Genomic DNA, 25712 nt, shown 5'->3' on the forward strand with positions numbered 1-25712 from the left:
GGGGTGTGTGGGGATAGCTAGACAGATAGAGTGGGTGGATGGGGATAGAGAGATAGATAGTCAGATAGTTGTTGGATGGGAATAGATAGATAAAGTGGGTGGATTAGGATAGGCAGCTAGATGGATAGAGGGGGTGTTTGGGGATAGATAAATAGAAGGGGTGGATGGCGATAGATAGGTAGAAGGGGCATAAGGGGACAAATAGAAAGATAGAGCGGGTGTTGGAGATAGATAAGTGGGTGGGAGGTAAGGTGATATATAGAGGGGATGTATGGGGACAGATACATAGAGTGCGTGGATGGGAATACACAGATAGATAGATAAGTTAGAGGGCGTATATGGGGATGGAAAAGTATAAAACAATATTTTATAAGCCACATGGGGACCTCAACCCTGCAGTCCACAAACAGATTCTTTAGGCGCTGAAGAAGAGATCACCATCAACACTCTTAAATAACGCATGATGTATCAATGCTTTTAATTCTCTTTGAACTGTTGGTGCCAAAATATTTATTCAAGGTGGGCAGGTCAGTGTTGCAGAAAAAAGCAGTATCTAAAGTATGATCAGTCTGCAGCATTCCATGCAATTATAAAACAAACCTGTCTCTTCCCAGACAAAGACTAACTGAAGTTGGAGCATAGACAAGGCCGAGAGACAGAAACCAGTGGCAGATACAGAGAGAGAAATACAGCCCAGGCTAGATTACAGTAGCATTTAGAGTGACCAGATAGCAAGTGTGAAAAATCGGGATAGGGATGGGGGGGTAATAGGCACGTATATAAGAAAAAGTCCTGAATATTGGGACTGTCCCTATAAAATTGGGACATGTGGTCACTCTAGTGGCATTAGTGCTGCACTTACTTAACAAAAAGTAATTTATAAAGTAAATACTTGCCTTATAACCTGCAACAAACATCGTCAAGTTATCAGTTCCAATCTGTCATTTTCTCTTTCTTCCTCTCTGAAAGCACTGTACCCAACTCTGTAAATTGTTCTCTTTTTATTAATCCTCTCACTTAAATATAATGCTTTGTATAAAAATGTTATATAAAAACAATGTTGTACTGTATTGCTATGAGAAAAAGTAAAACTGCTAACAAATGTACTATGAAGTAGGGACAGTGATGTTTGTAGCTAGATGCATACAAAACAAAATAGTGACCGGATGGTGATGGTAAATATAGGATAGAAAAAAGTTTAAAGGTTTTAAAAGAGAGAGTGTCATGAATTCATTTTGCCACTAGAGGACAGTGTTATATGACATGTATTCAGTTTGTTACAACAAATCATCACACACTGATGGATTGGAAGTGGAACTTCTGTAAGACTCTGAGGTGAGAAGCCATGCTTCAATTAGCCAAATCCAGGACATAGTAGAGGTGAGTTACTTTCCTTTAAAAAAACTCTTCAATGTTTTAGTCTTTTCTAATAGTTATTTCTCACATTTGACACTTAGACCAAAGATTAGAGAACGGGACTCCAAATGATCCTTTGGTGAGAGGCATGTTAGAAATATTCAGTTTAGATTGCTAGAAAATAAATGCAAAAGCATACAAATATAAGTTTAAATATTAACATGGTATATCAGTTTGCTATCATAAGAACATAAAAATGGCCATACCGGGTCAGACCAAAGGTCCATCTAGCCCAGTATCTGTCCACCGACAGTGGCCAATGCCAGGTGTCCCAGAGGGAGTGAACCTAACAGGCAATGATCAAGTGATCTCTCTCCTGCCATCCATCTCCACCCTCTGACAAACTGAGGCTAGGGACACCATTCCTTACCCATCCTGGCTAACAGCCATTTATGGACTTAACCACCATGAATTTATCCAGTTCTCTTTTAAATGCGGTTATAGTCCGAGCCTTCACAACCTCCTCAGGTAAGGAGTTCCACAAGTTGACTGTGCGCTGCGTGAAGAAGAACTTATTTTTATTTGTTTTAAATCTGCTGCCTATTAATTTCATTTGGTGACCCCTAGTTCTTGTATTATGGGAATAAGTAAATAACTTTTCCTTATCCACTTCCTCCACATCACTCATGATTTTATAGACCTCTATCATATCCCCCCTTAGTCTCCTCTTTTCCAAGCTGAAGAGTCCTAGCCTCTTTAATCTTTCCTCATATGGGACCCTCTCCAAACCCCTAATCATTTTAGTTGCCCTTCTCTGAACCTTTTCCAGTGCTAGAATATCTTTTTTGAGGTGAAGAGACCACATCTGTACCCAGTATTCGAGATGTGGGCGTACCATGGATTTATATAAGGGCAATAATATATTCTCAGTCTTATTCTCTATCCCCTTTTTAATGATTCCTAACATCCTGTTTGCTTTTTTGATCGCCTCTGCACACTGCGTGGACATCTTCAGAGAACTATCCACGATGACTCCAAGATCTTTTTCCTGACTCGTTGTAGCTAAATTAGCCCCCATCATATTGTATGTATGGTTGGAGTTATTCTTTCCAATGTGCATTACTTTCCATTTATCCACATTAAATTTCATTTGCCATTTTGTTGCCCAATCACTTAGTTTTGTGAGATCTTTTTGAAGTTCTTCACAATCTGCTTTGGTCTTAACTATCTTGAGTAGTTTAGTATCATCTGCAAACTTTGCCACCTCACTGTTTACCCCTTTCTCCAGATCATTTATGAATAAATTGAATAGGATTGGTCCTAGGACTGACCCGTGGGGAACACCACTAGTTACCCCTCTCCATTCTCAGAACTGACCATTAATTCCTACCTTTGTTCCCTGTCTTTTAACCATTTCTCAATCCATGAAAGGACCTTCCTTTTTATCGCATGACAGCTTAATTTACCTAAGAGCCTTTGTTGAGGGACCTTGTCAAAGGCTTTCTGGAAATCTAAGTACGCTATGTCCACCAGATCCCCCTTGTCCCCATGTTTGTTGACCCCTTCAAAGAACTCTAATAGATTAGTAAGACACGATTTCCCTTTACAGAAACCATGTTGACTATTGCTCAACAGTTTATGTTTTTCTGTGTGTCTGACAATTTTATTCTTTACTATTGTTTTGACTAATTTGCCCGGTACTGACTTTATCCTTTATCAAACTTTCTTTGCTTCCACCCCTAGCCCCCTGCCCGTATCAATCAGGTATGTTTAACAAGGGGAACTTCCTGTCTTGTTTTTCTATTTACCATATTTCTTAAACTTGTTATTTTTAACAATGAAAATGCACAATACTTAAAAACCCTATGTGTACACTACCCACCATGAAAATCCATAATAGTCTAGTCTCATCTCATAATAGTCTAACCTGTTCTGCATTCTACAGCAAGGTGTTGCAGGAAGTGAGAAGTCCCTTTAAAATAAACATCTTTTATACTTCCTGCTTGCAACGTGCTGAAGTTATACAATAACTCGTGTCATGACGTTGCATTGCAATAATAATCCTGATGACACAACGTTCACCACATCAAAACATTGAAAACTTGTCCCTTGTGAAATGCAAGGAACAAAGAGCATAGGATGCAACAGACGGGGGGACTGTCTGGCTCCTAGAAAGCAGTGACTCTGCAAAGGAGGTTTGGGACATTAAGGTTAACCAATTGAACATGAGGTCCTTATGTTTTGTAGTGGTTGAGCAGCCTTCTGTAGAGGCAGGAGATTGCTGAATAGGATTGGGAAGGCGCACAGCATTGGTAAGAGCAGAGCTATGTCCAGTTTGAGTGTTTACACTTCAAAAAACGATGTTGAAAAGTGAGAAGGGCTGAGGTTTTACTTCTAGTGTTTGCACTTTGGTTAGTTAGTGGGAGCTGTGCCTTTAAGAACAGGGTGCGACACTTACAGGGCTTGTCTGAAGAAAACCCGGAGCAAGGAAGGGGCAGGAGATTTTGTCTGTTTTCAGAGTGGAAGAACCAGTTTGTGTGATCGCCGCAAAGGTCAGAACTAGGAGTTAACACATTTACACCGAGAGCAGCCTCGGGTGTTGCTAATGAGCCGTTCGCCTGCAAAGCAGGTGTGACTCCAGCGCGGTGCAGGCCGGATCCCCCGACAGACGCGTCCTGAGCGGGGTGAGGTTAGCGGACTCCAAGTGCAGCTCCCGGGGCCGAGCGCAGGGTTATCGGTGCTCGGCGCAGGACGTTTCTCCTGCAAAGCAGGTGTGACTCCAGCGCGGTGCAGGCGGGACCCCCCGACAGCCGTGTCCTGAGCCGTTCAGCTCCCGTGGGGCTGGGTGCTCGGCGCAGGACGTTTCTCCTGCAAAGCAGGTGTGACTCCAGCGCGGTGCAGGCGGGACCCCCCGACAGCCGTGTCCTGAGCCGTTCAGCTCCCGTGGGGCTGGGTGCTCGGCGCAGGACGTTTCTCCTGCAAAGCAGGTGTGACTCCAGCGCGGTGCAGGCGGGACCCCCCGACAGACGCGTCATGAGCCGTTCAGCTCCCGCGGTGCTGGGTGCTCGGCGCAGGACGTTTCTCCTGCTCGGTGTCGGGGGGAGGGGTCCGCTCAGCTCTTGCACCCGCAGCCGCACGGGCCGGACTCGCTCCGAACTGCTCGGCGCTCGAGCGGGCCCTGAACCCGCCCGGTGGGCTACGAGCACGGAGCCCTTTCGCTTTCCGTTCCCGCGAAGGGGGGGCGGGGCGGCGGGCTCTCCCGCGCGCACGCGCTGACACTCCTGACTGGCGCGAGGGCCGCAGCACGGGCTCGTGCCAGTCACGTGGGGGCGGTGCCCGGGGAGGATGCTGTGGGGCGGGGCCAGGCCACGCATGCGCGCGGCGCAGTGCTGGGCGGGGGCGGTGTTAAAAGGCCGGGAGCGCAGCATCGCGCCTGAGGCGCGAGGAGCCCCGCGGCGGGCCCGGGGTGAGTCTCGGGCGGCGGGACCCGGCTCTGGGGCGGACTCGGGGCCCCGGGGTCCCCCGGCGGGCAGGGCCCCCGGGTCTGTCAGGGGGACGGGGGCCGCGAGCTCAGCTCGCGCCGGGCCGCTGCTGCCGGGGGGGAGGGGCGTCTCCGTTCTCTAAACGTTCGTTACAGCCCCGCCCCTCCCGGGGTGTGTGTGTGTCCGTTCCCCGTGCGCAGCTCACACCCGTGTGACACCTTCCCTCTTACAGCCCCGCCCCTCCCGGGGTGTGTGTGTGTCCGTTCCCCGTGCGCAGCTCACACCCGTGTGACACCTTCCCTCTTACAGCCCCGCCCCTCCCGGGGTGTGTGTGTGTCCCCGTGCGCACCTCACACCTGTGTGACACCTTCCCTCTTACAGCCCCGCCCCGCCCGGGGTGTGTGTGTGTGTCCCCGTGCGCAGCTCACACCTGTGTGACACCTTCCCTCTTACAGCCCCGCCCCGCCCGGGGTGTGTGTGTGTGTGTGTGTGCCCTGTGCACAGCTCACACCCGTGTGACACCTTCCCTCTTACAGCCCCGCCCCTCCCGGGGTGTGTGTGTGTGTGTCCGTTCCCCGTGCGCAGCTCACACCCGTGTGACACCTTCCCTCTTACAGCCCTGCCCCGCCCGGGGTGTGTGTGTGTCCCCGTGCGCACCTCACACCTGTGTGACACCTTCCCTCTTACAGCCCCGCCCCGCCCGGGGTGTGTGTGTGTGTCCGTTCCCCGTGCGCAGCTCACACCCGTGTGACACCTTCCCTCTTACAGCCCCGCCCCGCCCGGGGTGTGTGTGTGTGTGTCCGTTCCCCGTGCGCAGCTCACACCCGTGTGACACCTTCCCTCTTACAGCCCCGCCCCTCCCGGGGTGTGTGTGTGTGTGTGCCCCGTGCACAGCTCACACCCGTGTGACACCTTCCCTCTTACAGCCCCGCCCCTCCCAGTGTGTGTGTGTGTCCGTTCCCCGGGCGCAGCTCTCACCCGTGTGACACCTTCCCTCTTACAGCCCTGCCCGCCCGGGTGGGTGTGGGTCCCCGTGCGCACCTCACACCTGTGTGACACCTTCCCTCTTACAGCCCCGCCCCTCCCAGTGTGTGTGTGTGTGTCCGTTCCCCGTGCGCAGCTCACACCCGTGTGACACCTTCCCTCTTACAGCCCCGCCCCTCCCGGGGTGTGTGTGTGTCCCGTGCGCAGCTCACACCCGTGTGACACCTTCCCTCTTACAGCTCCGCCCCTCCCGGGGTGTGTGTGTGTGTGTGTGCCCTGTGCACAGCTCACACCCGTGTGACACCTTCCCTCTTACAGCCCCGCCCCGCCCGGGGTGTGTGTGTGTCCCATGCGCACCTCACACCTGTGTGACACCTTCCCTCTTACAGCTCCGCCCCTCCCAGTGTGTGTGTGTGTGTGTGCCCTGTGCACAGCTCACACCTGTGTGACCTCTTCCCTCTTACAGCCCCGCCCCGCCCGGTGTGTGTGTGTGTGTGTGTGCCCCGTGCACAGCTCACACCTGTGTGACACCTTCCCTCTTTCAGCCCCGCCCCTCCCGGGGTGTGTGTGTGTGTGTCCCGTGCGCACCTCACACCTGTGTGACACCTTCCCTCTTACAGCCCCGCCCCTCCCGGTGTGTGTGTGTGTCCCCGTGCGCAGCTCACACCCGTGTGACACCTTCCCTCTTACAGCCCCGCCCCGCCCGGGGTGTGTGTGTGTCCCCGTGCGCACCTCACACCTGTGTGACATCTTCCCTCTTACAGCCCTGCCCCTCCCAGTGTGTGTGTGTGTGTGTCCCCGTGCGCAGCTCACACCCGTGTGACACCTTCCCTCTTACAGCCCCGCCCCTCCCGGGGTGTGTGTGTGTGTCCGTTCCCCGTGCGTAGCTCACACCTGTGTGACACCTTCCCTCTTACAGCCCCGCCCCTCCCGGTGTGTGTGTGTGTGTCCCCGTGCGCAGCTCACACCCGTGTGACACCTTCCCTCTTACAGCCCCGCCCCGCCCGGGGTGTGTGTGTGTGTGTGTCCCGTGCGCACCTCACACCCGTGTGACACCTTCCCTCTTACAGCCCCGCCCCTCCAGGTGTGTGTGTGTGTCCCCGTGCGCACCTCACACCTGTGTGACACCTTCCCTCTTACAGCCCCGCCCCTCCCAGTGTGTGTGTGTGTGCCCTGTGCACAGCTCACACCCGTGTGACACCTTCCCTCTTACAGCCCCGCCCCGCCCGGGGTGTGTGTGTGTCCCCGTGCGCACCTCACACCCGTGTGACACCTTCCCTCTTACACCCTGCCCCGCCCCTCCCGGGGTGTGTGTGTGTGTCCGTTCCCCGTGCGCAGCTCACACCTGTGTGACACCTTCCCTCTTACAGCCCCGCCCCGCCCGGGGTGTGTGTGTGTCCCATGCGCACCTCACACCTGTGTGACCTCTTCCCTCTTACAGCCCTGCCCCGCCCAGTGTGTGTGTGTGTGTCCGTTCCCCGTGCGCAGCTAACACCCGTGTGACACCTTCCCTCTTACAGCCCCGCCCCTCCCGGGGTGTGTGTGTCCGTTCCCCGTGCACAGCTCACACCCGTGTGACACCTTCCCTCTTACAGCCCCGCCCCTCCCAGTGTGTGTGTGTGTCCGTTCCCCGTGCGCAGCTCTCACCCGTGTGACACCTTCCCTCTTACAGCCCCGCCCCGCCCGGGGTGTGTGTGTGTGTGTGCCCCGTGCACAGCTCACACCTGTGTGACACCTTCCCTCTTACAGCCCCGCCCCTCCCGGGGTGTGTGTGTGTCCCCGTGCGCACCTCACACCTGTGTGACACCTTCCCTCTTACAGCCCCGCCCCGCCCGGGGTGTGTGTGTGTGTCCGTTCCCCGTGCGCAGCTCACACCCGTGTGACACCTTCCCTCTTACAGCCCCGCCCCGCCCGGGGTGTGTGTGTGTGTGTCCGTTCCCGGCGCAGCTCACACCCGTGTGACACCTTCCCTCTTACAGCCCGCCCTCCCTGGGTGTGTGTGTGGGTTCCCCGTGCTCAGCTCACACCCGTGTGACACCTTCCCTCTTACAGCCCCGCCCCTCCCAGTGTGTGTGTGTGTGCCCTGTGCACAGCTCACACCCGTGTGACCACGACCCTATTACAGCCCAGCCCCGACAGGGGTGTGTGTGTGTATGTGTGTCCCATGCACAGCTCACACCAGTGTGACACGTTCCCTCTTACAGCCCCGCCCCTCCCGGTGTGTGTGTGTGTCCCCGTGCGCACCTCACACCTGTGTGACACCTTCCCTCTTACAGCCCCGCCCCGCCCGGGGTGTGTGTGTGTGTGTGTGCCCTGTGCACAGCTCACACCCGTGTGACACCTTCCCTCTTACAGCCCCGCCCCGCCCGGGGTGTGTGTGTGTCCCATGCGCACCTCACACCTGTGTGACCTCTTCCCTCTTACAGCCCTGCCCCGCCCAGTGTGTGTGTGTGTGTCCGTTCCCCGTGCGCAGCTAACACCCGTGTGACACCTTCCCTCTTACAGCCCCGCCCCTCCCGGGGTGTGTGTGTGTGTGTCCCCGTGCACAGCTCACACCCGTGTGACACCTTCCCTCTTACAGCCCCGCCCCGCCCGGGGTGTGTGTGTGTGTGTGCCCCGTGCATAGCTCACACCTGTGACCTCTTCCCTCTTACAGCCCCGCCCCTCCCGGGGTGTGTGTGTGTGTGCCCCGTGCATAGCTCACACCTGTGTGACACCTTCCCTCTTACAGCTCCGCCCCTCCCAGTGTGTGTGTGTGTCCGTTCCCCGTGCGCACCTCACACCTGTGTGACACCTTCCCTCTTACAGCTCCGCCCCTCCCAGTGTGTGTGTGTGTCCGTTCCCCGTGCGCAGCTCACACCCGTGTGACACCTTCCCTCTTACAGCCCCGCCCCGCCCGGGGTGTGTGTGTGTCCCCGTGCGCACCTCACACCCGTGTGACACCTTCCCTCTTACACCCTGCCCCGCCCCTCCCGGGGTGTGTGTGTGTGTCCGTTCCCCGTGCGCAGCTCACACCTGTGTGACCTCTTCCCTCTTACAGCCCTGACCTGCCCCGCCCCTCCCGGGGTTTGTGTGTCCCATGCACACGTCACACCTGTGTGACCTCTTCCCTCTTACAGCCCTGCCCCTCCCGGGGTGTTTGTGTGTCCGTTTCCGTCGCAGCTCACACCCGTGTGACACCTTCCCTCTTACAGCCCCGCCCCTCCTGGGGTGTGTGTGTCCGTGCACAGCTCACACCCGTGTGACACCTTCCCTCTTACAGCCCGCCCCTCCCAGTGTGTGTGTGTGTGTGTCCCCGTGCACAGCTCTCACCCGTGTGACACCTTCCCTCTTACAGCCCCGCCCCTCCCAGTGTGTGTGTGTGTTTCCCGTGCGCATCTCTCACCCGTGTGACACCTTCCCTCTTACAGCCCCGCCCCTCCCGGGTTGTGTGTGTGTGTCCGTTCCCCGTGCGCAGCTCACACCCGTGTGACACCTTCCCTCTTACAGCCCCGCCCCTCCCAGTGTGTGTGTGTGTCCGTTCCCCGTGCGCAGCTCACACCCGTGTGACACCTTTCCTCTTACAGCCCCGCCCCGCCCGGGGTGTGTGTGTGTGTGTGTCCCGTGCGCAGCTCACACCTGTGTGACACCTTCCCTCTTACAGCTCCGCCCCTCCCAGTGTGTGTGTGTGTCCGTTCCCCGTGCGCAGCTCTCACCCGTGTGACACCTTCCCTCTTACAGCCCCGCCCCTCCCGGGGTGTGTGTGTGTGTCCGTTCCCCGTGCGCAGCTCACACCTGTGTGACACCTTCCCTCTTACAGCTCCGCCCCTCCCAGTGTGTGTGTGTGTCCGTTCCCCGTGCGCACCTCACACCCGTGTGACACCTTCCCTCTTACAGCTCTGCCCCTCCCGGGGTGTGTGTGTGTCCCCGTGTGCAGCTCACACCCGTGTGACACCTTCCCTCTTACAGCTCCGCCCCTCCCAGTGTGTGTGTGTGTGTGTGTGCCCTGTGCACAGCTCACACCTGTGTGACCTCTTCCCTCTTACAGCCCCGCCCCGCCCGGGGTGTGTGTGTCCCATGCGCACCTCACACCTGTGTGACATCTTCCCTGTTACAGCCCTGACCTGCCCCGCCCCTCCCGGGGTTTGTGTGTCCCATGCACACGTCACACCTGTGTGACCTCTTCCCTCTTACAGCCCTGCCCCTCCCAGTGTGTGTGTGTGTGTCCGTTCCCCGTGCGCAGCTCACACCCGTGTGACACCTTCCCTCTTACAGCCCCGCCCCTCCCGGGGTGTGTGTGTGTCCCGTGCACAGCTCACACCCGTGTGACACCTTCCCTCTTACAGCCCCGCCCCGCCCGGGGTGTGTGTGTGTGTCCCGTGCATAGCTCACACCTGTGACACCTTCCATCTTACAGCCCCGCCCCTCCCGGGGTGTGTGTGTCCCATGCGCACCTCACACCTGTGTGACCTCTTCCCTCTTACAGCCCCGCCCCGCCCGGGGTGTGTGTGTGTGTGTGTGTGTGTCCCGTGCGCAGCTCACATCTGTGTGACACCTTCCCTCTTACAGCTCCGCACCTCCCAGTGTGTGTGTGTGTCCGTTCCCCGTGCGCAGCTCACACCCGTGTGACACCTTCCCTCTTACAGCTCCGCCCCTCCCAGTGTGTGTGTGTGTCCGTTCCCCGTGCGCAGCTCACACCCGTGTGACACCTTCCCTCTTACAGCTCCGCCCCTCCCAGTGTGTGTGTGTGTGCGTGTGCCCTGTGCACAGCTCACACCTGTGTGACCTCTTCCCTCTTACAGCCCCGCCCCTCCCGGGGTGTGTGTGTCCCATGCGCACCTCACACCTGTGTGACATCTTCCCTGTTACAGCCCTGACCTGCCCCGCCCCTCCCGGGGTTTGTGTGTCCCATGCACACGTCACACCTGTGTGACCTCTTCCCTCTTACAGCCCTGCCCCTCCCAGTGTGTGTGTGTGTGTGTCCATTCCCCGTGCGCAGCTCACACCCGTGTGACACCTTCCCTCTTACAGCTCCGCCCCTCCCGGGGTGTGTGTGTGTGTGTCCCCGTCCGCAGCTCACACCCGTGTGACACCTTCCCTCTTACAGCCCCGCCCCTCCCGGGTTGTGTGTGTGTGTCCCCGTCCGCAGCTCACACCCGTGTGACACCTTCCCTCTTACAGCCCCGCCCCTCCCGGGGTGTGTGTGTGTGTCCGTTCCCCGTGCGCAGCTCACACCCGTGTGACACCTTCCCTCTTACAGCCCCGCCCCTCCCGGGGTGTGTGTGTCCCATGCGCACCTCACACCTGTGTGACCTCTTCCCTCTTACAGCCCCGCCCCTCCCGGGTTGTGTGTGTGTGTCCGTTCCCCGTGCGCAGCTCACACCCGTGTGACACCTTCCCTCTTACAGCTCCGCCCCTCCCAGTGTGTGTGTGTGTCCGTTCCCCGTGCGCAGCTCACACCCGTGTGACACCTTCCCTCTTACAGCTCCGCCCCTCCCAGTGTGTGTGTGTGTGTGTGTGTGCCCTGTGCACAGCTCACACCTGTGTGACCTCTTCCCTCTTACAGCCCTGCCCTGCCGGGGGTGTGTGTGTGTGTCCCGTGCGCAGCTCACACCTGTGACACCTTCCCTCTTACAGCTCCGCCCCTCCCAGTGTGTGTGTGTGTCCGTTCCCCGTGCGCAGCTCACACCCGTGTGACACCTTCCCTCTTACAGCCCCGCCCCTCCCGGGGTGTGTGTGTGTGTCCCCGTGCACAGCTCACACCCGTGTGACACCTTCCCTCTTACAGCCCCGCCCCGCCTGGGGTGTGTGTGCGTGTGTGTGTGTGTGCCCCGTGCATAGCTCACACCTGTGTGACACCTTCCCTCTTACAGCCCCGCCCCTCCCGGGGTGTGTGTGTGTCCGTTCCCCGTGCGCAGCTCACACCCGTGTGACACCTTCCCTCTTACAGCTCCGCCTCTCCCAGTGTGTGTGTGTGTCCGTTCCCCGTGCGCAGCTCACACCCGTGTGACACCTTCCCTCTTACAGCCCCGCCCCTCCCGGGGAGTGTGTGCGTGTGTGTGTGTGTGCCCCGTGCGCACCTCACACCTGTGTGACATCTTCCCTGTTACAGCCCTGACCTGCCCCGCCCCTCCCGGGGTTTGTGTGTCCCATGCACACGTCACACCTGTGTGACCTCTTCCCTCTTACAGCCCTGCCCCGCCCAGGGTGTGTGTCTGTGTGTGTGTCCCATGTGCACCTCACACCTGTGTGACATCTTCCCTGTTACAGCCCTGACCTGCCCCGCCCCTCCCGGGGTTTGTGTGTCCCATGCACACGTCACACCTGTGTGACCTCTTCCCTCTTACAGCCCTGCCCCGCCCAGGGTGTGTGTCTGTGTGTGTGTCCCATGTGCACCTCACACCTGTGTGACATCTTCCCTGTTACAGCCCTGACCTGCCCCGCCCCTCCCGGGGTTTGTGTGTCCCATGCACATGTCACACCCGTGTGACACCTTCCCTCTTACAGCCCCGTCCCTCCCGGGGTGTGTGTCTGTGTGTGTGTCCCCGTGCACAGCTCACACCTGTGTGACACCTTCCCTCTTTCAGCCCTGCCCCGCTCCGCCCCTCCCGGGGGGTGTGTGTGTGTCCCCGTGCACAGCTCACACCTGTGTGACATCTTCCCTCTTACAGCCCCGCCCCTCCCGGGGTGTGTGTGTGTGTGTCCGTCCCCCGTGCACACCTCATACCTGTGTGACATCTTCCCTGTTACAGCCCTGCCCCGCCCCGCCCGGTGTGTGTGTGTGTCCCGTGCACATCTCATACCTGTGTGACATCTTCCCTCTTACAGCCCTGACCTGCCCCGCCCCTCCTGGGGGGTGTGTGTGTGTGTGTCCCGTGCACACCTCATACCTGTGACATCTTCCCTGTTACAGCCCTGCCCCGCCCCGCCCGGGGTGTGTGTGTGTGTGTGTCCCCTATGCATGCCGCATAACTGTGTGACATCTTCCCTGTTACAGCCCTGACCTGCCCCGCCCTGCCCTGTGGGGTGTGTGTGTGTGGTATGAACACCGCATAACTGTGTTACATCTTCCTCTGCTCCCCTGTTCTAGTTCTGACCTGCCCATCCCCTCCTGGTACCTGTGTGTGTGTGTGTGGTATGCACACCACATAATTGTTGCATCTTCCCTTTATCCCCTGTTACAGCTCTAACCTGCCCATCCCCTCCTGGTGAGTGTGTATGTGTCTGTCCTATCACACCACATAAGTGTGAGACATGGAAAATCCCCAGTGAAGTCAGGTAGTCCAGACAATAGTCAGCTAATCCTCCTGTGTGTTTTTCCTCTTTAACGACTATAACACTGAAAGACTGTCAGTGATGTTAATTACACAAAATATTAAATGGCTCTCGGGACAAGAAGAATCTAGATCTTCATAGCAACTGTAAACATTAAATCTCTTCCTAAGATTATATTTCCCTTTTGTATCATTTAGAAAAGGAATCATGTGGTCTGAATAGTAAAATCTAAGATCCTTTTCTGGCAAAGGCATATCATAGAATCTCAGGGTTGGAAGGGACCTCAGGAGGTCATCTAGTCCAACCCCCTGCTCAAAGCAGGACCAATCCCCAACTAAATCATCCCAGCCAGGGCTTTGTCAAGCCTGACCTTAAAAACCTCTAAGGAAGGAGATTCCACCACCTCCCTAGGTAACCCATTCTAGTGCTTCACCACCCTACTAGTGAAATAGTGTTTCCTAATGTCCAACCTAAACCTCCCCCTCTGCAACTTGAGACCATTACTCCTTGTTCTGTCGTCATCTACCACTGAGAACAGTTTAGATCCATCCTCTTTGGAACCCCCTTTCAGGTAGTTGAAAGCAGCTATCAAATCCCCCCTCATTCTTCTGCAGACTAAACAATCCCAGTTCCCTCAGCCTCTCCTCATAAGTCATGTGCTCCAGCCCCCTAATCATTTTTGTTGCCCTCCGCTGGACTCTCTCCAATTTATCCACATCCTTCTTGTAGTGTGGGGCCCAAAACTGGACACAGTACTCCAAATGAGACCTCATCAGTGCTGAATAGAGGGGAATGATCACATCCCTCGATCTGCTGGAAATGCCCCTACTTATACAACCCAAAATGCCATTAGCCTTCTTGGCAACAAGGGCACACTGTTGACTCATATTCAGCTTTTCGTCCACCGTAACCCCTAGGTCCTTTTCTGCAGAACTGCTGCCCAGCCATTCGGTCCCTAGTCTGTAGCAGTGCATGGGATTCTTCCGTCCTAAGTGCAGGACTCTGCACTTGTCCTTGTTGAACCTCATCATATTTCTTTTGGCCCAATCCTCTAATTTGTCTAGGTCCCTCTGTATCCTATCCCTACCCTCCAGCGTATCAACCACTCCTCCCAGTTTAGTGTCATCTGCAAACTTGCTGAGGGTGCAGTCCACACCATCCTCCAGATCGTTAATGAAGATATTGAACAAAACCAGCCCCAGCACCGACCCTTGGGGCACTCCACTTGATACCGGCTGCCGACTAGACATGGAACCATTGATCGCTACCCGTTGAGCCCGACCATCTAGCCAGTTTTCTATCCACCTTACCGTCCATTCATCCAGCCCATACTTCTTTAACTTGCTGGCAAGAATACTGTGGGAGACTGTATCAAAAGCTTTGCTAAAGTCCAGAAATAGCACATCCACTGCTTTCCCCTCATCCACAGAGCCGGTTATTTCATATATAATAGTTTAAACTCATTATTTCTTTAACTTGAAGAACTTAATGCGGTGGAATCCTTGTGACATTGGTCAAGTAATAACTACATAGATGGCTTGTATTTTAAAAAAAGAAGTGTAGGTGAACTTTAATAGACAAGCTGAAATTCTATTTCCTCCTTTCCTCTCCCCCACCCCCCCACACTAAAACAAAGACTAATATATGCCCCTGCTTGGTATCTAATGGAGCTCAGTAAGCTATATAAAAGATCTCGAAGCCTATAATTCAGAAGAGCCTGGTTTAACTTACCAGGTATTTACTTCAGGACCAGACTTCAGAGAGAAACTGCTGAGCTTCAGTTCATCTGCAAATTTGACACCATCAGCTCAGGATTAAACAAAGACTGTGAATGGCTTGCCAACTACAAAACCAGTTTCTCCTCTCTTGGTTTTCACACCTCAGCTGCTAGAAGAGGGCCTCATCCTCCCTGATTGAACTAACCTCATTATCTTTAGCCTGCTTCTTGCTTGCTTATATATACCTGCCCCTGGAAATTTCCACTACATGCATCTGACGAAGTGGGTATTCACCCACGAAAGCTCATGCTCCCAAACATCTGTTAGTCTATAAGGTGCCACAAGACTCTTTGCTGCTTTTACAGGTATTTACTAGTTGATGGCTACTAAAAAGATGTTAAGGATACCGCCCAGGGGCAACACCCTGGCAAGAACTCTATTCTCTCTTCCCCCAGTCCAACCTCTCAGATAACTGCAGGAGAGGAGGATACAGGGATCCTTAAGAGTATTTTTCTTAGGTTGTTGGATGGGGCCTGGGATGGTACTTCAGCTTTCATATTAGCCTCTAACTCCAGGGAGGGCAAACTATGGCCCTCGGGCCAGATTCAGCCTGTCAGGGCTTTCAGTCCGGCCTGTGGGATTGCCAGCCTCATGGTGCAGCGGGGCTAAGGCAGGCTCCCTTCCTGCCCTGGCCCTGCGCCGCTCCTGGAAGCGGCCAGCACCATGTCCCTGCTGCCCCTGGGGGGGTTCTGTGCGCTGCCCCCTGCAGCTCCCATTGGCCAGGAATGGGGAACCGTGGCCAATGGGAGCTTCAGAGCTGGTACCCACAGGCGAGGGCAGCGCAGGGCAGAGCTGCCTGCCCCACCCACCCCCAGGAGCCACTTCTGGGAGCAGCGTATTCCAGACCCTCCTGCACCACGCACCCCAATCCTTTGCCTTGAGCCCCCTCTCTGTGAAAATTTTAGAAATGTTCCTACTTTCTAACAGCCACTTTCACTCTTCCCTTCTTTTTACCCCTGCCTCTTATTCTGAAGGGAAGCCCCAATAATGTTCAACTCCAGAACAGCACAGATGCTGAAAGTGCAAGAAGAGAGCCCACTGTTACCTAGGACTCCTTCTAGTATGTCTCATAGCACATCTCACGTGAGGCCTGGACATCCTCGTGTGCAAGAAATGATTGACAGTGATTGGCCAAAATACAGCCCCAAGTAGGTCCATATGGATGCTCCATCTCTGCTGATCATCAGACTCTGAGGTGATCATAGAGAATTCAAGAGTATACGTCTCCAGGATAACCAGAAGATACATTTATGAAGATTAAACCTTGAAGAACTCTCTTGATGGCAACACTGAGGCCTCCCTAAAAAGATCCTTTGCATCTTTTACCTGTTGCAGCATCTTATGCTTCCCAAGCAGCGATTAGAAGAGGTCTTATCCATATATGTCTAATTTTTTTTTCAATTCTAGTGTGTTCTTGGCTTCAATTACACCACTAACTACTCTTAGTAGAATTACAGACAGGTCAACTACAAAGTCTAACGTCAGTACTGGGCACATTAGTTGAAACAATAGTAAAGAATAAAATCGTCAGACACCTAGAAGAGCATACATTGTTGGGCAGAAGTCAACATGGTTTCTATAAAGGGAAATCGTGTCTTACTAATCTATTAGAGTTCTTTGAAGGGGTCAACAAACATGTGGACAAGGGGGATCCAGTGGACATAGTGTACTTAGATTTCCAGAAGGCCTTTGACAAGGTCCTTCACCAAAGGTTCTTACGTAAATTAAGTTGTCATGGGATAAAAGGGAAGGTCCTTTCATGGATTGAGAACTGGTTAAAAGACAGGGAGCAAAGGGTAAGAATAAATGGTAAATTCTCAGAATGGAGAGAGGTAATTAGTGGTGTTCCCCAAGGGTCTGTCCTAGGACCAATCCTAGTCAACTTATTCATAAATGACCTGGAGAAAGGGGTAAACAGTGAGGTGGCAAAGTTTGCAGATGATACTAAACTGCTCAAGATAGTTAAGACCAAAGCAGATTGTGAAGAACTTCAAAAAGATCTCACAAAACTAAGTGATTGGGCAACAAAATGGCAAATGAAATTTAATGTGGATACATGTAAAGTAATGCACATTGGAAAAAATAACCTCAACTGTACATACAATATGATGGGGGGCTAATTTAGCTACAGCAAATCAGGAAAAAGATCTTGGAGTCATCGTGGATAGTTCTCTGAAGATGTCCACACAGTGTGCAGAGGCGGTCAAAAAAGCAAACAGGATGTTAGGAATCATTAAAAAGGGGATAGAGAATAAGACAGAGAATATATTATTGCCCTTGTATTAAATCAATGGTATGCCCACATCTCGAATGCAGCTTCAAATCTCATGAATGGGGCAGACTTATGTTGATAGGGCACTGGAACAGCCTTAACTGTGCCTTTCCGCACCTAACACTGCACCGTAGTGACACTATGGGGAGTGTGTGTGGGGGGGAGAAATAGATTTATTTTTAAAGAAACATTAGATTAATCCAAATTGGGATCACAAACATTATAATGCCTTACAATAACCATAGGATTATGATTATGGGGTCAATACAAAGATAAGGCTGCCCTGGGTGCCCTAACTGTGCATTTCCGTATCCTAACATGTTTGAATTTTTTACATTTACCCTTAATTCTGAATTTCCTGTGTTAATAAATGCTTGGATTTGGATTATTTCACCCCGTAATGTATTTTACCTTAAATTACTGATATCTACTTTCAAACATAACTCAGTTTTAATGTAATTTTGTCTGGGAATCATACAAAATATTACAATATGCTTTTAAAACATTTTGTCCTCCAAAAATATTATTTTTCTAAAGTGTATGGCATAAATAAAAGCCATGATGATGTAAGGTTTTATTGGTATTTGTTTGGAATGACCTGCATAACTCGCTTTTGGTATAACCCCTGAGCTGATCCACCAATGGTGTTCATACGTTCTTGTTCTATAGTCTAAACATATCCATTTTGTTTCTTTGGTTATTTTGCATTGCTGTTCTTTCACCAGTCTGTTATGTGGAAGCCAGAACATGCTAGTATTTGGTTTTGCTTCTGTTTAGTCATTTAACAAATGTTTTGGTCTCCAAAGTCAAGGTTTCCATTATTTGGTGGTCTTTTTTTCTTCACTCATGTTAGCATACGACATATGTGAATCAGTGGGCAAGGAGAGCAAGAATCCGTGAAATATTTATTATATAAATGCTTATTTTTGGTTACAGATAAAGATGCCGGAATCTGACCTAGTTGCAAAGATGCTTCGAGCTGTTCTCCAATCCAATAAAAATGGAATACCCTTGCCACGACTGCAGGGGGAGTACAAATCCTTGACTGGGGATTGGATCCCTTTCAAACAGCTAGGACACTCTACACTGGAAGAATACTTGAAGACTGTTCCAGGAGTTGTCAGAATAGAAATTAATAAAATGGGTGAGGTAAGAAAAGGTTCAAATTATACAGTTGGTGGCTTTTCTCAAGTTGCTTGTTAAACTGGCTTTGGAATTCATTGTAAGGCTTGCGGGTCTCTAGCTTTGTGCTGAAGATTTTAGGGAGATCTCATGCTTTTGGTCTAGCAACAATGTTTCCCACAAGTGCTAACAATAGTGGGAGCACCAGTGTTGTAATCTTTTACCTTTATGGCTTAGTCTTGTACTGAGTGTGTTTAGATAATATGGTGGTTGTGACAAATATGGCAATTTCCTGCAATATCTTTAGAATATCTTACTTTATTAAGCTTAGGTATTGTGGGTCAGGGACTCTATGGGGGAGGAAGACCACAGCTGTCCAGAAACTAAGAACAGTGTGATGTGATGTGATTGGGCAAATTCACTTAGGTTCTAACACTTTCAGTGGCGTGCCACCACCTGGAGAAGTTCACATACTGGTTCTGACTGGATTTTCCAGAGACTAGCAGACAAAGAGAACTTTTGGGTAAATAGCCTGAGTTTAAACTGATTTAGGGCCTTCTTTCTGATGCAGCAAATGGATAGGACCTTCTGTCCAGGGGGACAGGGGAGTCCTTCCTTTCTGGAAGGACTTTGATCTACTGGGGCTCCATAAGACTTGATGAGTAAGCTTTTAGCATCCATATAGAAACACTGATTGTTTTTAATGTTTTCTTTGGAATGTTTTCACCTTAAGAATCAATGTGCTCACTTAGAAAGAGCTATGTGGTAACTGCTGGCAGTTACACCATTCATAAGCCTTTGGAGAGGAGGCAAAGTGCAGCTACTCGCCTGTTTAGGCAGTCTGGCTTGCTGGGATATCACAGTGTAGGGAGGGAACTGTGAAGCCTGGAAAAGCCCCCGTCAAGATGGGGAGAGAGATGGGTCTCTGCCCAAGAGAAGTGACAGCTGAGGATCCAGAAGCCAAGAGTAGGTGCTTTTGGTGAACCCCAGAAGCGGAAATAAAGGTGCAAAACTGGGCCTTTTAAAGTTAAGTATTCCTGAAATGACAGCCTCAGTTGGAAGACAGCAGCCTTATTGACTGTGTCTGTGTCTCATTATTTCTCAAACTCTGTGTGTGTGAGAGAGACAGACACAGACTGACTTCTAAAAAAACATGTACAGCAATTTTTGTCTTCATGGTAGTTTTTGGTTCTACTTACTTTTTTCACATACCTGAATTGGGGTAGATGTTTTACAGACTAGTAGGATAATGTGTCTGCATGGAGAAACATACCATTTCAGAACTTTTCCATGTTCTAGTCATTAGTTTCTGTTTGCAAACAGAGAACTTTGCTGCATTTCATAAACTTGGCAACATTTAGTTGGACTTATCCTAGTCTCCTTTGGTAGGATATTCTATAGTGTAGGACCCTGTGCTGGAAAGGCTCTACGTCCTGTCTGCAGCAACCTGACCCTGGGGTCTCCCAGCAGTGGTTTGCTGGTTTGTCAGAGTTCCTAATCCAGGTCATGGAAGGAGAGGCAGTTCCTGGGAGGGTGTGAGATCTAGTAAATATCTTGGGCATCAAAAGTACGAACAGCTCACTGTTGTCTTTCTATAAATGTTGAACTTCTATGATTTAAAGATAATAGAATTTAAGTAAATATAAGAAATATTGTGTAACTTCTTTCATGGAGTACAGAGAAGTTTGGACCTGATTATTTCCCTATGCCCATTTTCTTCCCCCTTGAGCAGATCACTTGCCATGGTGTTGCTTGCGCTGAGACTGTGCGAATTGCTCAACTGGTAGCTTGCCAGAGAAGTTCAAAAAGGAAAATGGGACGACAGGTGAACTGCCAGATGAGATTAAAGAACACTGCTCCATTCACATTAGTTGGTAAGAATTCATAAGCTGGAAAACAGCTTCATGATAAATACTGTTAATTAAAACTGTAGTCTCTTGTGGCAGAGCCTTTCCCTTATAAACCTTCTGATTACAATGAATTGTGCATGATGTTAATTCACACTAGAAGAAAACAGTGCTGAAATATAGATTTGTGCTTGGCAGTACTTTGAATAAACATACATGAGGAAGTTAATAGGAAAACAATGCTCTTGCTGACAAATGTGCAGTGATGTTACTGGAGCAGTCTTGAAGGGTAGCTGTCTTTGGGTATGTCTAAAAGGCAATTAAAAACCTGCAGCTGGCCTATGCCAGCTGACTCTGGCTGTGGGGCTGTTTCATTACAGTGTAGATTTCTGGACTCAGGCTGGAGCCTGGGCTCTAGGACCCTGTGAGATAGGAGTGTGCCAGAACCGGGGCTGCAGCCCATAAGTCTACACCACAATGAAACTGCCCCACAGCTTGAACCCCATGTACCTTAGTAAGCTGGCCACAGGTTTTTAATTGCAGTGTAGACATATTTTTTGTTTGACTTTAGAATCAGGTCAGTTTTTTAGCCTGTGTGGGTCCACTAGTTATTAAAAGATATTGGAGTCAGGGGTGAGAAGAATTATTTAATTATTCCTGGACACAGGAGTAAGCCCCACCCTTGAGGAGAGCAGCAGCTATTCATTGCTTCTGGACATAGATTGTCTCTGATCTCTGTACTGCAGAGCTGCCACTGGGGTGTGCCCTCTGTAAGAGTGAGTCTTTGATTTCCAGTTGGGAAGGGAGAGGAAATAGGCTCCTCTCATCTTCCTCGGTCCTTTGAGCTGGTCCTTCACTGTAAGATAGGTGATGGGTAAACTGGACAGAGCTCTCACTTTCTTTCTCCTTCTAGTGGCAGATCAAAGGGCTACCCAGCAGGCAGACAAGAAACTGGTGGTGGCACTGCCTGCAAGAGCAAGTGATGAAAGGGTCATACTAAACTTAAACTGTAAAACAAACTAGTACAGTAATGTAGTAGCCCTCTGATCATGTTTTCCCAAAGTGTCAAAATGGAGCACTATTGCTTATGTAGTAGGATTCAAACCAGAGATCCATTGTAGTTGATCCATCTACAAGTAGCACAGAGTTTTTTTTACAAGGTTTATTAGGATGCTTTAAAAATACTCTGGAATGCAACTTGATATAAAAAGCTCTTATCCTGTTTTTTTATTAAACAAAAAACCCTCCTACTTAACTGCCACACTCAAATTCCTGGAATGTGGTGACTTTCTTCAGAGGGCCACAATTTTTGTGGCACACCAGCCTGCTTGGTAGAAGAGGGTAATGATATGGATGTTGGAGTGCATTTACCAGAACCTAATCTGGTATTTTCTTAACTCATAAGGAATGAAGTGCTGTTGCATGCTTCTAAATTTTCCCTGGTTGTTGTTGATCAGCGCTGTCTCCTGAGACCACCATGTATATCTTATTTTGTCTAATGTATAAGTGATCTAATGCTCTAGGTGCATTAAGCTAATAAAATTAACAATATTTGATTTTAAACCGCCCTCCAAAAATTAATGATAAAATCATCTGAAGTGACACAATAAAGCAAGTCCATAAATAATTACATAACTATAAATTCACATCAGAATTCTAATATAACCCATTGGAGGAAAGGGTCATTTTCTGTGTGCTGTGGCTGTCATGTTTCTAATTTAAAAAAAAAATCTATTAGAAGAATCCTATCCAAAGTGAAGTAGTCAAAAATGCCAGAGCGAGCATGGCCTATGAAAGTTAACTCTTCCCTTGGACGAATACATTATGATAGTCCTTAATTATATAAACACATTTAGGTTTTTTTGTCCCCCTTGGGACTCCTGCCTCATTCAAGCTCTTTTGCACAAATTACATTTTCAGTGAGGTAATGGCACAAGGAGGAGCCCTATTTCACTAAGTTCACACCTGGTGCATTGATTGAGACCAGGCTGCTTCAGAAAACTTTCAAATTAGAAGAATCTGTAGCGCCTGGGTTGTTTTGTTTTTTTAATAGTAATCCTTAAAGAGAATTTCACTAAAAAAAATTCAGGTTTGCTTCTGACAGACCCGGTAATTGCATTATCCCTTTTAAGTGTTTCATGTTTGTCTCAATGATTTTCATATTAAAACTGGTCATTTACAAGTAAAAACATTTCTTTTCTTCCAACCCATCCCAAATGCCAGCCCCACAGACTAACCCTGGATCAGAAGTCATTCTGGATTCTTTTCTCAGATATCCCCTGGGTAGGCCAAATTAGGCATCTGGGGAACTTCATTGCCTTGTGGGTTTACAGATATAACATTAGAATTTAGAAACAAGCCTTGCACAAAAGGGTATAGAATTTGTCTGTCTTTTAGCAGCAGGTCTAACAGGAATTTTTTAAAAAGTAAAATGGCAGATATGACAGAATGCATGTGGGCTGAGACTTTAAAAAAAAAAAAAATCCAAAAATTAGGCTCCTAAACAAGGAGCTTGATATTTTTTTTTTGAGCTGCTGAAGACCCAACAGCTCCCATGACCACTTCAGTGGAAGCTGCCTGGGTACTTGACATTTCTGAAAATCAGAAATTTTAAACATTTAGACTCTTAAATCCTTCTTTAGGCACCCACTTTTGAAAGTTTTAGCCACGGAGAACACACTTTGCAGAGTAAAACAATAGGGAGCAAGGAATCCTCTTGTGGTTAAGGTAGAGAACTGGGAGAAGATTGCGTTCCATCTACCGTAGACTTTGTATATGACCTTTGCAAAGTCTGCCTCCATTTCCCATCTGTAAAAAGGGGGGTACTATATTTTTAGCTCAAAAGTTTTGAGGCTTAATTTAATGAATGCACGAGGTACTAAGACTACAGTGAACATCATAGAATTGCTTGGAATAAACTGCACTTCAGTTGAGAATTATCATAAGAATACTCATCTCTTTCAGGGGACTGTTGTGCATTTTTATGGGAGTAGACTAAAGTGGTAACTCAAGCGTATTGTCCAACCTCAGTGTAGCATTAATGTAGAAACTTTTACCCTGCCTATTATTCTTCCCGAATACTCCTACCTCAGCAGCATCACAAACAGTGTAATTAGCATGATGGTTGCTAGTTTGATTCTACTAAACAAAAACAGGAAGACAAAGAAGCAAACAGGAAGGAAGGGAAGCTGCAAGACACTGACAAAAAATGAGAAGCTACATGAGTGATCCAGTGTCATGTTAGTTTGTAACATGAGAGTCTCTGAAGAGACATCTCTGCAGGATTCTTGCTTCTTACTGTCAAAACTTTGCTACTTCTGAAGGTTTTTGGTCCTTCACAATGGCAGTAAAAAGTTAGACTATGAATCAGGCTTCCTACTAGCCTTCACTTGACCAAGTAGAAATATTGTGTCATTGTTACTGTTGGCTGTTTGTTGACCACAGTCATGACAAGCAACTAGCTGGAGACTGCTCTTTGTTTGGTCTTCCTTTGCTTCAGCTCTTTACCTCCTTATTGCTATATCCTACCTTGCAGTGAGTTCCATTATGGCTGTTGAAATTTGAGGCTTTTTCCTCTAGCTGTTTGACACTGCTTCAGTTCTCAGGCCTGTCTTCGCCATCATCTTCTCTCTTTTTAAAAAACAACCTCCATCAGGGCCAGAGTTTGGTAGGCACTTCAGTGTTGCTAAGCTCAGCACTAGTTCTCTGTATATTGGTCTGGTGACTCCTACAGCACACATGGTACCCATTTTCTTTTTAATTTGGGTATGACATTTTAGGAGAAAGGAAGTCTGCTCAGCAGATTCAAATCTTGTCCATGAAGTAGAACAGCACTGAAGACTTGAAAACCACATTAGGTGCATTGTCTGATTCAGAGGAGACCACAACATCTAGAGGTACCAGGTGAGCTTGCAGATGCCACACTGAGCAGTGAAGAAACAAGAACTTTATTTGAAGCATTCCACAGAAACCTGTAAATTCAGCATGAGATTGGCTTAAAGCTCAAGTTTGAGTTGGCCAGGACAGCTGAGTGCTAGAACTTGGTGCCAATATTTTCTTTTATTGGTGCAGCGCCCCCTCTTCATCCCTCCTGCCCCCAATCCCAGGCAGGTTTCACCGCCAGAGTGGCCTGTACTAGTAAAGCTTTAGATTCCACCAAGCATTGGTTTCTTAATGTAGTCACTGTCTCTGTGCTCAAAGCTGGTGATACCAAGCTCCAACTCCTCAAATGAGGCAGAGTCTCTACACAAGTGGACAAGGCGGTGAGAAGGAGGGAGAGGAGTTAAGTGCCAGTGTTGGCACAAGAACGTATGGATATAAACTGACCATCAAGACATTTAGGCTTAATTAGACACAGATTTCTAACCATCAGAGGAGTGATGTTCTGGAACAGTTGCCCAGTGGGAGCAGTGAAAACAAAAAAACCTGACTAGTTTCAAGACTCAGCTTGAAAAGTTTATGGAGGGGATGGTATGATTGCCTACAATGGCATGTGGCTCATTTGCTACTGCTAGTAGCAAATATCTCCAAAGGCTGGAGATGGGACACTATATGGGGAGGGTGTGATGGGTTCCCTGCAGGGGTGCCACCTGGAACTGGGGTACCACTGAGCACTCTGACCCACCAGCCTGGTTTCCCTCTCGCACTGTGCTGCTGTGATAAGCTGCAAAGCCCTCCCAGCTTGCACTTTCACCAGCATTCACACAGGTAGGGACACAGTCACATGCAGGCTCTCTAACCACCAGCCTCCCAGCCTACGCCCCCAGAGCAGTACTGTCCTTCCCTGGTCAGATCTGACCAGTATATGGGTTTAATACCTGGTCTGCCTCTCCCTCAGTGTAAAGAGGACCATGCACACTTGTGGTAACCAAGCTGAGATTTTCCTCAGACACCTTAGTCAAACGCACACTGGCTTGGATTAAAACATGAAATAAGTTTAACTACAAAATCATAGATTTTAAGTGATAGTAAACTGTTCAAAGCAGATGACCTAGTAAATAAACAAAATGCAAACTAAGCTTAATATACTAGATAGATTAGATAAGAATTAGCAAATTCTCACCCTGAGTGATAAATGGGTTGGCAGATTCTTAAGGCACAAGCTGCCTTTGTTTTGCAGCGTGGGTTTCCCAGGTTTTCATACACAGGCTAGAAATCCCTTTAGCCTGGGACCATCACTTCCCCAGTCCAGTCTTTGTTCCTTAGGTGTTTCCAGGTGTGGTGTTGTAGGGAGAGTGAGGGTCCCCCATTATCCCCCTTTTATATCTTCTTCCCACTTGCTGGAAAGCTCTTTTGCAGTGACCTGAATCAAACTGCTCCCATTGTGTAGTGCTCTCTCTGAGAGGTTTCTGTTTTACACAGTTCCTGGGGTAATCCTTGCGCTTGTGTGCATTTCCTCAATAAGCCATTGACATGGCTTGGCCTTTTTACTGTGGCACCTGAAAGGCTGCTTGTGGGTGTTTTCAGCCTCACAACATTTCAGTAACACATGTAGCCAAACTTCACATATGATGATAGCACATACAATCCAATGAGATACTAATATCTAGCAGGTCAAGACTTTTAGAATGATACCTCACGAGGCGTACTTTGTGCAAAACATATCTACCACTGTCAG

At 50.1% G+C, this 25712-nt stretch overlaps 1 protein-coding gene across 4 annotated transcripts in view; it reads left to right on the top strand.

The window, feature by feature from the left end:
• Positions 1-3857: 3857 nt before the first annotated feature.
• Positions 3858-25712, top strand: part of TDRD7 (tudor domain containing 7) — a 115838-nt gene continuing 93983 nt past the window's right edge. For 2 of the 4 annotated variants that reach the window (XM_039544462.1, XM_039544465.1), the window contains exons 1-3: positions 4698-4822; positions 18063-18275; positions 19981-20122. In XM_039544462.1, the coding sequence (XP_039400396.1) occupies positions 18069-18275; positions 19981-20122 (349 nt within the window). In that variant the 5' untranslated portion in view covers positions 4698-4822; positions 18063-18068. The other 2 variants (XM_039544464.1, XM_039544463.1) reach the window with 2 other exon arrangements.

The sequence above is a fragment of the Mauremys reevesii genome, linkage group 6 (assembly GCF_016161935.1).
Source record: "Mauremys reevesii isolate NIE-2019 linkage group 6, ASM1616193v1, whole genome shotgun sequence".
NCBI lineage: Eukaryota > Metazoa > Chordata > Testudines > Geoemydidae > Mauremys > Mauremys reevesii.